General features: G+C 50.8%; 1 protein-coding gene across 1 annotated transcript in view; it reads left to right on the forward strand.

Moving 5' to 3' along the window:
* CACNA1F (calcium voltage-gated channel subunit alpha1 F) overlaps positions 1–17,504 on the forward strand; it is a 323,883-nt gene that overhangs the window by 92,337 nt on the left and 214,042 nt on the right. Inside the window, exons 10-11 of the mRNA XM_078664279.1 lie at positions 3,504–3,588; positions 15,218–15,244. Coding sequence (XP_078520405.1) covers positions 3,504–3,588; positions 15,218–15,244 — 112 coding nt within the window. The remainder of the gene's footprint in view (positions 1–3,503; positions 3,589–15,217; positions 15,245–17,504) is intronic.

Genomic DNA, 17,504 nt, shown 5'->3' on the forward strand with positions numbered 1-17,504 from the left:
CCTCCATCCACCACACTCACCCCTCCTCCATTCACTGCACGCATCTCTCTTCCATCCACCGCACGCACCCCTCCTCCATCCACCACGCCCACCCCATCTCCATCCAGCGAGCATACCCCTCCTCCATCCACCGCACGCATACCCCTCCATCCACCGAGCGTACCCCTCCTCCATCCACCGAGCATACCCCTCCTTCATCCACCGCACGCATCCCGCCTCCATCCACCGAGCGTACCCCTCCTCCATCCACCGAGCGTACTCCTCCTCCATCCACCGAGCGTACCCCTCCACCATCCACCGAGCGTACCCCTCCTCCATCCACCGAGCGTACTCCTCCTCCATCCACCGAGCGTACCCCTCCTCCATCCACCGAGCGTACTCCTCCTCCATCCACCGAGCGTACCCCTCCTCCATCCACTGCACGCATCCCTCATCCAAGCACCACGTGCCCCCCCTCCATCCACCGCATGCATCCCTCTTCCAAGCACCACTTGCCCCCCTCCATCCACCACATGCATCCCTCCTCCATCCACTGTGTGCTTCCCTCTATCCACCTTATGCATCCCTCCTCCATCCACCGAGCGCACCCCTCCTCCATCCACCGAGCGTACCCCTCCTCCATCCACTGAGCGTACCCCTCCTCCATCCAACGCATGCATCCCTCTTCCATCCACCACACGCACCCCTCCATCCACCACTCACCCCTCCTCCAATTACTGTGCTCATCCCTCTTCCATCCACCGCATGCATCCTTCCTCCATCCACCGCACGCACCCCTCCATCCACCGCATGCATTCCTCCTCCATTCACCATGCGCATCCCTCTTCCATCAACCGCACGCATCCCTCTTCCATCCACTGCACACATCCCCCTCCATCCACCGCATGCATCCCTCCTCCATCCACCGAGCGTACCCCTCCTCCATTCACCGCGTGCACCCCTCTTCCATCCGTAGCACGCATCCCTCCTCCATCCACCACACGCATCCCCCTTTCATCCACTGCACGCATCCCCCTTCCATCCACTGCACGCATCCCTCCTCCATCCACCGGGCGCACCCCTCCTCCATCCACCGAGCGTACCCCTCCTCCATTCACTGCGCGCACCCCTCTTCCATCCGTAGCACGCATCCCTCCTCCATCCACCACACGCATCCCCCTTTCATCCACTGCACGCATCCCCCTTCCATCCACTGCACGCATCCCTCCTCCATCCACCGGGCGCACCCCTCCTCCATCCACTGAGCGTACCCCTCCTCCATTCACTGCGCGCATCCCTCTTCCATCCAACACATGCATCCCTCCTCCATCCACCGCACGCATCCCTCTTCCATCCACCACACGCATTCCCCTTCCATCTGCCGTATGCATCCCTCCTCCTTCCAACGAGCGTACCCCTCCTCCATCCACTGCACGCACCCCTCCTCCATCCACCACGCCCACCCCTCCTCCATCCACCGAGCATACCCCTCCTCCATCCACCGCACGCACCCCTCCTCCATCCACCATGCCCACCTCTCATCCATCCACCGAGCATTCCCCTCCATCATCCATCGCACGCATCCCTCCTCTATCCACCGAGCATTCCCCTCCTCCATCCACCGAGCGTACTCCTCCTCCATCCACCGAGCGTACCCCTCCTCCATCCACCGCATGCATCCCTCATCCAAGCACCACGTGCCCCCCTCCATCCACTGCATGCATCCCTCTTCCAAGCACCACGTGCCCCCCTCCATCCACCTTATGCATCCCTCCTCCATCCACTGTGTGCTTCCCTCCATCCACCTTATGCATCCCTCCTCTATCGACCGAGCGTATCCCTCCTCCATCCACTGAGCGTACCCCTCCTCCATCCACCGCATGCATTCCTCTTCCATCCACCACACGCACCCCTCCATCCACCACGCACCCCTCCTCCATTCACTGTGCGCATCCCTCTTCCATCCACCGCATGCATCCTTCCTCCATCCACCGCACGCACCCCTCCATCCACCGTATGCATTCCTCCTCCATTCACCATGCGCATCCCTCTTCCATCCACCGCACGCATCCCTCTTCCATCCACTGCACACATCCCCCTCCATCCACCGCATGCATCCCTCCTCCATCCACCGAGCGTATCCCTCCTCCATTCACCGCGTGTACCCCTCCTCCATTCACTGCGCGCACCCCTCTTCCATCCACCGCACGCATCCCTCCTCTATCCACCACACGCATCCCCCTTCCATCCACTGCACGCATCCCTCCTCCATCCACCGAGCGCACCCCTCCTCCATTCACTGCGCGCATCCCTCTTCCATCCACCGCATGCATCCCTTCTCCATCCACCGCACGCTTCCCTCTTCCATCCACCACACGCATTCCCCTTCCATCTGCCGTATGCACCCCTCCTCCATCCACCGAGCGTACCCCTCCTCCATCTACCACGCACCCCTCCATCCATCGCTGCATCCCTCCTCCATCCACTGTGTGATTCCCTCCATCCACCTTCTGCATACCTCCTCCATCCACTGAGCATACCCCTCCTCCATCCACCGAGCGCACCGCTCCTCCATTCACCGCGTGCACCCCTCCTCCATTCACTGCGCGCACCCCTCCTCCATCCACCACACGCATCCCAGTTCCATCCACCGCACGCATCCCCCTTCCATCCGCTGCATGCATCCCTCTTCCATCCACGGCATGTATCCTTCCTCCCTCCACCGCACGCACATTGCTTCATTCCTGGTGGAGATCCCTCATCCTCTATCCTGGTGTGACGTGATTCCCATTGGTTCATTCCTGGTGGAGCTCCCCCATCCTCTATCCTGGTGTGACGTGATTCCCATTGGTTCATTCCTGGTGGAGATCCCTCATCCTCTATCCTGGTGTGACGTGATTCCCATTGGTTCATTCCTGGTGGAGATCCCCCATCCTCTATCCTGGTGTGACGTGATTCCCATTGGTTCATTCCTGGTGGAGGTCCTCATCCTCTATCCTGGTGTGACGGGATTCCCATTGGTTCATTCCTGGTGGAGATCCCTCATCCTCTATCCTGGTGTGACGTGATTCCCATTGGTTCATTCCTGGTGGTGGTCCCCGTCCTCTATCCTGGTGTGACGTGATTCCCATTGGTTCATTCCTGGTGGTGGTCCCCGTCCTCTATCCTGGTGTGACGTGATTCCCATTGGTTCATTCCTGGTGGAGATCCTCAGCCTCTATCCTGGTGTGATGTGATTCCCAGTGTAATATTGCCCCTCAAGCTCCTCGGTTGTCTGCCCTCTCTTGTAGGCGCTCTCTTGTTCTTGTTGTTCTTCTTTACCTTCTAACTGATTGAAGCCACAGCTCATAGAAGCTGCATGTTCTCTGGGTTTCCGGCCCTCCCATCAGCACATATGCTGATCCATTCTGAGCCAGTTTCGCTGGAAGGATCCAGGGAAGATGCAGGAATTAACTCTTTCCTTCAACAGATTATTGGAGATTGTAACTTCTCTCTTTTTGCATCCTTTGTCTTCTTCTTCGTAGACAGCCTTCCTGCGAGCGAAACAACGTCTGTCAACACGGAGAACATTGGGGAAGAGGAACACTCAAACTGCTGTTCCCTGTGCCTGTGAGTATGATGCCGTGACCCTGTGTCCATGAGGTAACTTAAGTATATGGCCATACTACTTGCTATTCATTAGAGTAAAGTTTCTCTCCTGCTGACAGCTCTGGTTCTGTGGGGTCACTCCCTCTGTGCTGAACTCCGGCTCTCAGCACTGGACCTTCAGAGATTCACATGCTTGAATGATCCCCCGCTGTCGGGCTGGAGCCCTCAGTAATCAACGTCAACACATGAGTGCGCCAATGCAGCAAATAACATTTAAAACAAACTGAAAAAAACATAGGAACTAGTAGCCCATCTACCTCATTTTGTGACCCAAAGGCCAGCCAATCAGGTGGAGAGACTCAGAGGTCTAACCCTCCTCAGAAGCACCAACTGTCAGATTTTCCCAATTTTTAAAACTTTTTCATAGTAATGTTATATGTACTGAAACGTACAACACGTTGACCATCAACTTTTCATATTCTTGAACCATGTTATAGCATATTACTATCAATACGGATACACATTCAAAAGAATCATTCTTTTCAGGTTAGAACAGGGGGTACATTAGTACATTAGTGGTATCGGTTAAGCACACTTTACTCTTTTCGAATTTGTCTTATAGACGCCAAGAAAGAGCGGAATGAGAGACGAGGGGGAATGAAAGGTATCCAGTGTAGTCTTGAACGGATTGTTCTCTACATTAACGCGCATCTGGTCGAGACTTCTAGCTGCAGATTCCTTACCATAGAATAATCGGCAGGCGTCAGACTGGATCCAGAAATGATCCAGCAGTACCCCTGCGTGCCGCTAGGTGGGGTTGTGTGGTTCCGCATTGGCAGTGTCATCCGCACTGGAAGTGACGTGCGTGGTACCTATATATGCGTCGCCTCAGCTGCTGACGTCAGCTCTTTTCTTTCCGCATCAGTCAGTGCAGATTCGGAAAGAGCTACTGTAGGAGGCTTGCTTAGTATATGGTGCACACTTATTTAAGTGAAGCATCCTGCACTAATCCAGACAACCTTTATGGGGATTTCAGTGGTCCTAGACAACCTTAAAAAGCTCTCTAAGGAGACGATTCCGATGTTGGACGGACCTGAGTCTGTCCGACATCGGACAGGAGCTGTAACCAACTGACCTGCTGTCGTCGGTTACGGCCCTGCTAGTACAATACAAGAACAGGGTTCGGTCGCAGTTGTATACTTTACAATGCAAGCATGCATTCCGAGAGAATGCATGCCTGCATTGTTGAAAGCAGGGGTGCAGTTCATCCCTGCACCCTGTGGCCGGCACCCCAAAGTGCCTGCCACGGGGTGCAGGGATATCAACAGAGGGGCACCATTTGGCTGCCTCGCACCCATGGGGCCCTGCTGGGGGCCCCCAGAGACAGTTTCCAACTGCCTTTTTGTGCCGGAAACACTGGCACGAAAAGGCAGTGAAAAACTGCCATCGTACTCCCTCGGTCATAAAGAGGTGACCGGGGGAGTACTGAAGGATTTCCGGATGGCAGACGGCTATCCGAGCCTGTCGTAAGCCATGCAGAAATCCGAGTCGGATTCCATTCTGACCGAGCCCATCGGAATGGCTCGGTCGGAATGGAATCCGTCCGACACGTTCCGATTCGGTCAGAAGGGCTCCGAACATGGTTCTTAGCCCTTCCGTCCTGAATCGGAATCGGTCCCTTAGTGTTACTTTTAAAACACTGTGAAACGTACCTGCACTAAGTGAATATTGGTTTTAGTAATAAAACAACAAAGTAACAACTTTTTGTACAAACATTTGGTCTGAGTTCAGTCTTTGATTGGGTGACATCTTTTCCTGCCTGAGCGTGTACAACAAATGCTTAACACTGCAGTGCCATAGAGATGGTGCCAGCATCAGAAATATGTTTTGGTTGTTATTCCCTCTCTTTTCTCCGCCCTGTTCCTGACCGCCACCTTCCCAACTTCTTCCTGACAAAGGAGACGTTCAGTATGCTCTCCTTAGCTCAGGTCCGGTCTATTCTGGAGGCTGGAGGGTAGCGCTTGACTTTCAGGACGCCTATTTTCATATACCCGTCCTGCCTGACACAGGCGCTACTTGCGGTTCACAGTTGGTCATGGCAATCTCAGCTCATCGTGCTCCCCTTTGGCCACACCACCACCCCTCAGGTGTTGCAGCTCATGAATAGGTCAGGGGTGACTGTCTTCCCCTACTTCGATGATTGGCTGTTGAAGGCGAGCTCACCCCAGGCTGTTGTCTCACACCTCCAGACTACAGTGGATCTCCTGCACTCGCTGGCATTCGCTAGAAACGTGCCGCAATCGCACTTGACTCCCTCTCTGATGCGCCTTTTCATTGGGGCCAGTCTGGACACGTGCAGTTTCGAGCCGATCCTCTGTCTAGGATATCCAGGCTATGATACTGATGTTTCAGACTCTATCCTGGATTTCAGTGAGAATGACCCTGAGCCTGCTGGGTCTTCTGGCCTCCTACATTCTCCTAGTGGCTCATGACTGTTGGCATCTGCGGGCTCTGCAGTGGGACCTGACGTTCCAGTGGGCGCAACATCAGGGGGATCTGTCCGACACGGTCCAGATCTTGGAGGGAACTGCAAAAGCCCTGCAGTGGTGACTGACAAACTGTGATTGAATCAGTGGCAGACCCCTCTACCCCCCACCCAGAGCTGGCTGTAGTGACAAATGCATCACCCCTGGGATGGGGCAGTCATCTGGGAGAGATGGAGGTTAGAGAACTCTGATCTCCGGTGGAGTCTGGGCTTCACATTAACCTGTTGGAGCATGTGGTACTGCGAAAAACAGGGCGGGTGGGGTCCTGAACCCTGCCTCTGGACATGGCAAGGCCTCTTGACATGACTGGAACGTCACAAATTTCCCCAGTGGTTCAACACTATCGATGCCTAGTAAATTACAAATGACGTCCCCATCCAGAGAGGGTGCAAGGTCTCTTTCGAGAGTGGGGAGAGCCTCGGTCAGATTTGTTCGCCACCGAAGAGAACGCACAATGTCAGGAGTTCTACGCTTTGGAGTTTCCAAGGCAGATCACGCTCAGAGACACTTTTTCGTCTCGATGGAACTCCGGCCTCCTGTACGCCTTTCTGCCAATGCCTAAGTCATTCTTGTGGCTCCAGTTTGGGCACAGAGAGTCTGGTATCCGAGCTGCTGAGCACGACCAACAGTTCTCCTTTCAGCTGTCGCTTCGGGAGGATCTTCTGTCGCAGCAGCAGGGGACGGCCCTCCACCGACCCTGTACATGCTCCACCTTAAATCTTGGAGATTGAGGGGCGACAATTGACAGTTTCAACCTTCCTCCTGAAGTCTGTGATGTTATTCTAGCCACTAAGCGTCCTTCCACCAAGATGGTAGACACCTGCCTTTGGGACACGTTTGTGCTGTGGTGTGCATCCAAGGTTATTTATCCTCTTTCTGCTCCTTTAACCCAAGTTCTAATCTTTGTTCTTTCTCTGACCCACCAGGGCTCTGCTCCGGGCGCTGTTGAAAGTTCCTTGTTCACCATTTCTGCATTTTTGCAGTTGCCGGACCAACCTTTTTTGTTCAAGTTACCTGTGATGACTGGATACCTCAAAGGTCTACAACACACGTGTCCTCCCAGGCCACTCATCATCATGCCCAATGGGATCTTAATTTGGGCTGACCGTTCTTATGCGCACGCCTTGTGATCCACTGCGCAACTGCCCACTTCCATTGCTTACTATTAAGACAGCTTTTCTAGTGGCCATAACATCGGCCAGGAGGGTCAGCAAACTGCAGGCCCTCTCTAGGCACCCTACTGTACCTCCTTTTACCCCGACAAGCTGCTTCTGCTGACCAGCCCTTCCTTTCTCCTGATGTTGTGACACCTTTTCATGTAGGTTAAAACATAACCTTGCCTGCCTTCTGTGCTCTGCCTCACCTTTCTAAGGAAAGGGGAGACGCCATCGCCTGGACCAAAAAAGAACGTTGTCGTTCTACCTAGATCGCACAAAAGAGTTTTGGGCGGATGATCAACTCTTCGCGGACTATGTTGGAGCTACAAAGGGGCAGGCCTTACAGAAAAGGACAATCTCAGGATGGATCGTACTCTGCGTGAAGATCTGCTGCGCATTCACCAAGAAGCAAACCAGTGACGGCTTCATACTCATTCTACCAGAGCAAGGCTGCGACCACTGCCTTGGCTCATGGAGTCCCTGTCCTGGACATCGGTCAAGCAGCAAGTTGGGCGTCCCTGCACACATTCACTAAACATTACTGTCTGGATGGTCAGGTCCGTTGTGACGGGTACTTTGCCCATTCAGTCCTGCAAGACCTTTCGGTTTAATCTGTTTTGCAGACCCACCTTCGGGGGTTATTACTTAGGCATCTATTCTAAGGTATGTAATCTACGACTAGAAGTCTCTATCGAATTAACAAGTTACTTGCCTTCGGGAACGCATTATCTGGTAGTGACTCTATCTAACCACAGATTCCTTATTGACCCTCTCATCCTCCTCACTCTCCAAAACTATTTCACATGGTCCCCTTCTAAGGGCCTTTGCAATACACACGTGTGTCAGCATTCTTCGTGGCTCCACGCTTCTGGCGTGGAAGGTCGCCAAAATAAACTGACATCAGCGTGCTGGGGTGGTGCACGTCACTTCTGGTGTGTCCGGCGTGGAGTTGAACGATGCCACCATCCGGCATGCCTGGTGCAGGAAAGTGCCTCTTTTTGACATGATTACCCCCAATTTTTGCCTGGCACCTGATGTGATTTCAAGCGCACTGGGTTCCGGCTAACCAGGTCCCCAGTGTCAGAGCTCTTTCCCAAAACTGAAAAATAGTTGCCCCAATTGGCAGAACCTTTAGCACCGTCTGTAAGTTCCTAGCAAATGGTACCCTGGTACCTAAGGACAGAGGTACTAAAGAGGACCCCCAAAGGCTGCAGCAAGAATTGTGCCACCCTAAGGGACCCCTCACCAAGCACATGCTAGGCTGCCATCGCAGGCTGCGTGTCTTGGTGCAAGCAAAGTTGAAAACACGACATGTCACACATCCCTGTCTCTCATGTCCCGTACCCCTGCACATGGTATTTGTAAGCCAGCCCTACAATAGGCCTGACGGCCCTAAGGCAGGGTGCTTAATACGATATATGAGCAGATATGCCCCTGTTCTGGTCAGTCTTATTACCGCCAGTGCAAGTGACCACGGAAGCTATTTTAAAACGTGCTGGACACTGGTGAAAACGAGTTCCCCAGCTACATGGTGGCTTTACCAAAGATAGGAATGTTTGGTACCAAACATCTCATCTTGGTAATCTCACACTGATCCCAGTGCTGGATTCATCTATATATCTGGTGTGCTTGCTGACTGGATTCTGCCAGTCTGCCAGTCTGTCACCCGAGACACTGTTCTGACCTCCTAAGGGTGAGAGCCTTTGCTTTCAGGAGACCCAGAACAAAAGCCTGTCCAGGAAGAGGGTGTAACACCCGCTCCCACAGGAGGACCTGCTGCTTAGCCTCCTCGGGCTTGAGAGCTTCGAAGGAGCCGTCGCCTTTAGAATGCAAATCTGGCTCCCCTCACAGGACAGAAAGCCAACCCCCCAAGCCCCCCCATCCAGAATCCCCTTGACACCTGGACAGGCAGGAACATTAGCTAGTCAAGTAGGCATGCCACCTCCAGGATAGTACCACCCCTAAGGTGGGCTAATGCGACGTGGACTCATATTTTCGGAGGTAGCCATCTTGGAGACAGATACCTGGGAGTTCTGCGACAGGGCTATGCTCACTTTCCACAGGAAGTGGTCAGATAGGGGTCTTAGTGTCCCCAAGAGTCAGTAGCCCATTGACTACTACCTTACACTCCGCTAACACCCCTAAATTCAGTATTTAGGGAAACCCCCAGCAGGCGAAGCAGATCCAGACAACCTACGAATAAGAAGGATACAAAGAGCACCTAGCCACCCCTGTGCCGCTGGTGGTGTTCCGCTGGTGCAGCCTTGGACTTTGCCCACCACCCACTTTAACTCCTGGAGATTGGCCTTGTAAGTCAATGTACTGTACCTGTTTTCTGAACTTGCCTTTCCTTCCATAGGGTAACATTACAGAACTCTGAAATTGCACCGTGTCCACCTTTTAAAGTGAAAAGAATTCATATTTGAAAACGTACTGACCTGAACGATTTGTCTCTGATGCCTACACACATATGAAGATACGTGCTACGTTTATAAATGTGTGTGTGGCTCTCCTTCTTGAGTCGTGTGAATAACTGTTTGGGGTCTATCAGTCTATAAAGTACCTTTTCATAGGATGCCGCGAACACTAGGCCCTTTTTCCAGTCTTCGTACGCGAGTGAAGATTGAAACTTCCACTTTCTCAAAATGTACATTTTGGCTACAACTGGTGAGACATCGATCCATCTCTTCCAGGGCTTTTCACCCCTATCAGTTGGGATGTGTCATCAAGGACAGCTACTAAATGAAAGGACTGTTTTGAGAGCATCAGGCATGTGCATTGTTGACCACATTTCTTGCCAGAATAACTAACTTTTGGCATGAACAAGAGATTGTGCAACATATCTGCTCCTTGGCCACAACCTCTATAGCAAGTGGAGTATTTGCCTAAATTAGCTCCTAGATGGTTCTGTAGGGTCCAGTGCCAGTCTTGAATCATTTTAAAGAAGCTTAGCTTCAGTGAAGCGTCTCTCATGCGTCTGGGCCAGAGCGTATCCATTGGTTCATTCCATTCCTGGTCCGTGAATTCGCTGTCAACTTTGGCCTCTCAGAATAGTTTGAATATTTCTCTGCTGTCTGAATGGAGTTCTTTAGTCATTGAGCTGTGAAGGCCTGTCTCAGTTCTTGTGGATCTGAAAGGGTTTGATATGTACCCCTTGCTTTGCACCTGCGGTTGGAGTTTGATAAAGCCAGGTTATCTTTTTAACTTGTGCCCCAGACCTTTTCTCTTTAAGGTTCAGAACCTATAATGCCATTCCAGTCAGTCAAAGGCTTTTTCGGCATCTAAGGACACTGCCAGAGGTTCTTTCTGGTTATTTTGACCTGTTTTAACCCTCCTGTCAGTGCTGTCTTGTTTGTCACACTCTAGTCTCCTCCAAAAATCATTTTTGTGCTGTGACTTATCGATCAAAATGATCGATCGTCCTATTCACGGTCAAGTGACAGGATACCGTATCTGTGGCTATGGATCAGATGCAGGGGCGCGGGTGTCGGTCTAGGTGCAGTTGCAGTCTGGAGCACTTGACGAATGTGCGACTACAGAGCCGGTCCTACCACGCATTCCGATTGGACCAATATAAACCCCAAGTGGACTTGACCAATGAGTCTCCTCTGCAACTGTGCGTTTTCATGAGCGTCTTGCATGAGTGTGTGCATGCACTATAACGCTCACTAATGAATCGGGCAGGGGTTCCCAATCTTTTTAGAACCGCGACCCACATTTTAGAACAACAAACCCTCACAACCCACCTACCTTTAAAGGACATGAGGCAGGGTGATTTTTTAATGTAACTGAAGCATCATTTTCTATTGAAATGCCACTAAATGTGCACAGACTGACAGTTTTACTGATAAAAACTATACGGCGCACAAATGATAATGTTTGGAACTTGGTTTTCAGTGAGTATTTATCATTTGCGCATCACCAGGTAAGTCTCCTGATTGTTTTGATTCTCTTAAAATCTGTGTTTCCAGCACACCTTAGAAATACAAAAAAATGTGCGTCATTTTTGATTTCCTAACTGTTCGGTGCAGACAGTTCACTAACAGGTATTTACATTATGTTGTGTGTTGTAAGAAAGAACATCCTGCATTATCACATAATTTTCTTTAAAAGCTCTTCTCACTCTGCAGTCAGAGAAAGAAAAGTAAACTCCAATCCCCATGTTAAAAGAATAAAGCAGAATGAGATTTGACCTCTGCCTTCGAACCACCGACAAATGTGACACCTCAGAGTTCAAAGGCATCTTTCTGTATCGCTCTGACTTTCATGACCCACCAAAAATTAGGTTGTGACCCACTGTTTGGAAAACACTGAATTATGAAGGTACTTGTTGGTTCCCCTGTTTATTATTTAAGGATATTCTGGTTCTAATGAATGTCACATAACCTGTGTGGGTAACTTGACATGGCAGTAACATGTAGACCTGGAGATAGGGCATGGAGGCCATTATTACCCTCAGAATGCCCCGCTTTCTTGTACTAAATCAATACTTCGATTTTTATTCTCATCAGGTTGATAATTAATAAATTAACTTGAAATGAATACTGGTTGAGCCCACCCTAATGCAGAGTTATTGACAGGGTGAGGGTCCAATGGTGAAGCATTCCACGCTAACTCGTGGGCGAGGACTCTTCTTACAAACCAGAAGAGGGTTCCTTCGAACAAGCTGGGCACTATAGCGAAGCGGTATCCACAGGACTGCTTTATATAGGACCTTACCTTGGTTGATCTATACATCGAACAGATCGACCCGATCACCGCCTGTGATTGTTGGATTGATAGTTTGGCAAACACGTAGTAGACGGTTGGGTCTGACCATGTTTTTATCATTTGGACATGGAGTCATTTTGGAACACTTATGACCTCAAGGGCCTTGTATATGTCCTGATCGCCAGGGTGAATGAAGGTTGCTCTGATTTTAAAGAATTTCATTTCGGCCCAGATGTAGATAAACAAACTTTCTTAGTGAACATGTCTGCGGCGTTCCAAATGGCTGACATTTCTATAGATATCTTACAGACTTGGTCCGTGTCACAACTAAAACTCTTTCTTAAATGTTTTACTCCTAGGTTGAGTTATGATTTGGACTATGCTCACAGCTACAGGCTAAAAATATTCAAACCCTTTACTACACTTATAGAGTATAAACATATACAGCCTTATATTTCATTTTGTCTTTCTCATAGTGCAAGAAGGGTGATTTTGATGTTTCGAACAGGGATTTTACCTGTACAATCTTTTAAATCAAAATGGTCACCTGGAGAACTCTCCCATCTGTGTTTGTTATGTCAAGGGGGTGAGCAGACTGTGGAGCACTTACTGTTCATTTGACCCAACTCTAAAGTAGTAGCAGCTCGCGCTCATTATATTACGCCGATATACAGATCCTGCAGGCTAGCAAAGGAAAAAGAAATATTAACAGCGGGCATAAACCCTCCGAATGAATTTGTATGTTATAATTTGTACAAATTTTTTAAATCTACGCTAGCTTTATATTAATTTGTGATGTACTTATCTTTTGTTAATTCTTTTCTTATTTTTTGTTATATTTGTGGTCCTCGGTTGAGTACCTACACAAATAAAATCTTTTTGACTTTGACTTTGACATTTCGATAGTGATTTCAGGAGAAAGAGGTGCTGGTTGAGGTGGACATTTGTCCTTTCAGTAGATAGTTTCCAACTGAGAGTGTCAGACCTGGCAAATAAAAATTGAATTCAGCATGTGAGGATGGGGCTCAGCCTTGGGGGGCACTTGTGCCCCCTGTCCCCACCAAACCCCTCCTTCTAAAAAGAAAAGAAAAGGTTGCTGTGGCTCGTGTCGATGTCCTGGTGTGTGTTCACTCACCTTAATCGGCATTGACCGTTCAGAGTCTTGAAAGACGAGTCGAAAATCCACACTTTGTTGTGGTTTAGAGACGGGGTGGGTGAAGAATTCCGCTCCGCCGGCGGAGTTTGTGGAGTTTTGCCCACTCCAGGCGGAGCGCTGAGTTCCGAAAATCTAAGCGACGCAGAGTTTTTTCTCCCACACGGCCTGCCAGCATCAAGTTGGCGAGAGCGAGACATCGTGCACTAGACCAGCTCCTGGTGAGATTTCTGGATGTGGGCGGTCATGGCATGCCGGTACCACCTGTGTTGAAAAACCTGCTGCTTGCGTTGAGGAAGCTGCCGTTCGAGTAGAAAACCTACTCGAACTGCAGGAAGAAGCAGCGCCCTCTGGCACTCCACCACATAATCCCCTTTTTACAGTGCAGGAGAAACTCCTGGCACTAAAAATCAGCGCGGCGTACCACACTCCACTGCTCGCGGAACTCTGTGCTCTGCTACATAAATGGTGAATTTTCCCTGCAATTTATCCGGACCGTTGCTAAATAGACTGCCTTGCAAATAGCAAATATATCCCTGTATTTACCTGACCACTGGCTAGACAGCAGACAGAATGCAATGTTTGGCTGACAGACCTGAACATAACAAGAATCCTTCACTGTTTACCTTGCTGCGGCCTAAAAAGTGGAGACTAGGTACTGTTTGGCCAGTGGCCAGATAAATCGCACTTCCTTTTTGAAAACTTTAAGAACTATGATTGGTCATTTGTATGTCTTTTTCATCCTGGTCTTTCATATTATTGCAACATTTGGAACCAGGAAAGACAGAGATTTAGATTAAATAATCGTGCATTTATTTTCCATATTGACTTGCGCTGACATGGAGGCAATTATAGAGGGAAGACGCTAAAATAAAATCCTTTTGGGCCTTGAAGAATTGGGGTCTCCCTTCTGAATTGGGTGTGTTGGCATTTATGCTTTTATAAGATTGTTGCCCAGTGCCCCCCGGTGGAGTCAGCTGACAGTTTCTCTCACTGAACTGGGGTGGCCAGATATGGAAACCAAAAACCAGTGTGTGCCAAACATAGAAATAGGACTGGAAGCCTGCAATGGCCAAAAACATAAGGCAGGAAGGGTGCTCACCGTGGACACAACAATTGATATAAAGTTCAGATCAAGAAAGGGAATTTTTTTAAAACATACACATACTCAATGTCCCCACATTATAACCTCAGCCGCATCCTCTGATTCATGTACTTAACCATACTCGGTACGGCACAGTTTCCAAAACACAATGACCGTGGGTGTGCACTTCCGCACTAGGACTTCATCTTTACGAACTGCTAAAGTCACTTCAGCTGGGGAGAGACCTGAATCAAGACACTGGGCCCGATTCACAGAACTAACTTAAGACAAAATCCTAAACTTACTACCATTTTGGTATTCACAGAAGGCACTTACTTATTTTGGTATTTACAGAAGTCATTTAGGAGTCCTAAAGTTAGGAGTCCTAACTTTAGGACTCCTAAATGACTTCTGTGAATACCGAAATGAGTAAGTGCCTTCTGTGAATACCAAAATGGTAGTAAGTTTAGGATTTTGTCTTAAGTTAGTTCTGTGACTCGGGCCCGTTGTCCCTTAAGGACGCCTGCTGCACTGAGAAGACAAGGGTTCCTGGGTGGATTCAATGTAGTAGTGCCAAGCACTTGCACCTTCTTGTATTTAAGCACAAACATCCCACCCACCAGACACACACACACACACGGACAGAGACTTAGAAACCTGTGGCTTTTACTGCTCTCTGAACATAAGCAGTCAAGGCCCATGGGTAGCATGGGTCCCCAAAGGCCCCGCCGCCCTACCGTGCCGCAGATGAATGAAGGTTGCTCTGACTTTAAAGAATTTCATTTCAAAAGTGATTTCAGGCAAAAGAGGTGCTGGTTGGAGTGGACCTTTGTCCTTTCAGTGACGTTATTCATGCATGCTCAATCAACCATTCACCCTAAAACGTAGTTAATGTGGCCCAAGGTGCTTGACACTAGGACAGACCCTGGAACAGTGAAGGTATTTTGTGAGTTTGCCAGTGTTTAAACAGTTAACATGTCTTTTCTTTTCTCCTTTTCAGAAGCAAACTTGGGAAAATGAAGTGCTGGTGAGTGCTGAGCTCAAGCATTGTTGTGTTCCTTTGCATGCTGCTTGTGGAGGGTGGTTGACGCTGTCCCTTCCCATTGTTGTGTTTCTTTGCGTGCTGCTTGTGGAGGGTGGTTGACGCTGTCCCTTCCCATTGTTGTGTTTCTTTGCGTGCTGCTTGTGGAGGGTGGTTGACGCTGTCCCTTCCCATTGTTGTGTTCCTTTGCGTGCTGCTTGTGGGAGGGGGGTTGACGCTGCCCCTTCCCGTTGTTGTGTTCCTTTGCGTGCTGCTTGTGGAGGGGGGTTGATGCTGTCCCTTCCCATTGTTGTGTTTCTTTGTGTGCTGGTCGTTGAAGGGTGGTTTACGCTGCCCCTTCCCGCTGTTGTGTTCCTTTGCTGCTTGTGGAGGGTGGTTGACGCTGTCCCTTCCCGTTGTTGTGTTCCTTTGCTGCTTGTGGAGTGTGGTCGACGCTGCCGCTTCCCATCGTTGTGTTCCTTTGCGTGCTGCTTGTGGATGGTGGTCGACGCTGCTCCTTCCCATTGTTGTGTTCCTTTGGTGCTTGTGGAGGGTGGTCGACGCTGCCCCTTCCCATCGTTGTGTTCCTTTGGTGCTGCTTGTGGATGGTGGTCGACGCTGCTCTTTCCCATTGTTGTGTTCCTTTGGTGCTGCTTGTGGAGGGTGGTCGACGCTGCCCCTTCCCATCATTGTGTTCCTTTGCTGCTTGTGGGGGTGGTCGACGCTGCCCCTTCCCATCGTTGTGTTCCTTTGCTGCTTGTGGAGGGTGGTCGACGCTGCTCTTTCCCATCATTGTGTTCCTTTGCTGCTTGTGGAGGGTGGTCGACGCTGCCGCTTCCCATCGTTGTGTTCCTTTGCGTGCTGCTTGTGGATGGTGGTCGACGCTGCTCCTTCCCATTGTTGTGTTCCTTTGGTGCTGCTTGTGGATGGTGGTCGACGCTGCCCCTTCCCATCGTTGTGTTCCTTTGGTGCTTGTGGAGGGTGGTCGACGCTGCCCCTTCCCATCGTTGTGTTCCTTTGCTGCTTGTGGAGGGTGGTCGACGCTGCCCCTTCCCATCGTTGTGTTCCTTTGGTGCTTGTGGAGGGTGGTCGACGCTGCCCCTTCCCATCGTTGTGTTCCTTTGGTGCTGCTTGTGGAGGGTGGTCGACGCTGCTCCTTCCCATTGTTGTGTTCCTTTGGTGCTGCTTGTGGAGGGTGGTCGACGCTGCTCCTTCCCATTGTTGTGTTCCTTTGGTGCTGCTTGTGGAGGGTGGTCGACGCTGCTCCTTCCCATTGTTGTGTTCCTTTGGTGCTGCTTGTGGAGGGTGGTCGACGCTGCCCCTTCCCATCGTTGTGTTCCTTTGGTGCTTGTGGAGGGTGGTCGACGCTGCCCCTTCCCATCGTTGTGTTCCTTTGGTGCTGCTTGTGGGGGGTGGTCGACGCTGCCCCTTCCCATCGTTGTGTTCCTTTGGTGCTTGTGGAGGGTGGTCGACGCTGCCCCTTCCCATCGTTGTGTTCCTTTGCTGCTTGTGGAGGGTGGTCGACGCTGCCCCTTCCCATCGTTGTGTTCCTTTGGTGCTTGTGGAGGGTGGTCGACGCTGCCCCTTCCCATCGTTGTGTTCCTTTGGTGCTGCTTGTGGATGGTGGTCGACGCTGCTCTTTCCCATTGTTGTGTTCCTTTGGTGCTGCTTGTGGAGGGTGGTCGACGCTGCTCCTTCCCATTGTTGTGTTCCTTTGGTGCTGCTTGTGGAGGGTGGTCGACGCTGCCCCTTCCCATCGTTGTGTTCCTTTGGTGCTTGTGGAGGGTGGTCGACGCTGCTCTTTCCCATTGTTGTGTTCCTTTGGTGCTGCTTGTGGGGGGTGGTCGACGCTGCCCCTTCCCATCGTTGTGTTCCTTTGCTGCTTGTGGAGGGTGGTCGACGCTGCCCCTTCCCATCGTTGTGTTCCTTTGGTGCTTGTGGAGGGTGGTCGACGCTGCCCCTTCCCATCGTTGTGTTCCTTTGGTGCTGCTTGTGGGGGGTGGTCGACGCTGCCCCTTCCCATCGTTGTGTTCCTTTGGTGCTGCTTGTGGGGGGTGGTCGACGCTGCCCCTTCCCATCGTTGTGTTCCTTTGGTGCTGCTTGTGGGGGGTGGTCGACGCTGCCCCTTCCCATCATTGTGTTCCTTTGCTGCTTGTGGAGGGTGGTCGACGCTGCCCCTTCCCATCGTTGTGTTCCTTTGCGTGCTGCTTGTGGAGGGTGGTCGACGCTGCCCCTTCCCATTGTTGTGTTCCTTTGCTGCTTGTGG

Source organism: Lissotriton helveticus, chromosome 10 (genome assembly GCF_964261635.1).
Source record: "Lissotriton helveticus chromosome 10, aLisHel1.1, whole genome shotgun sequence".
In the NCBI taxonomy this organism is placed as follows: domain Eukaryota; kingdom Metazoa; phylum Chordata; class Amphibia; order Caudata; family Salamandridae; genus Lissotriton; species Lissotriton helveticus.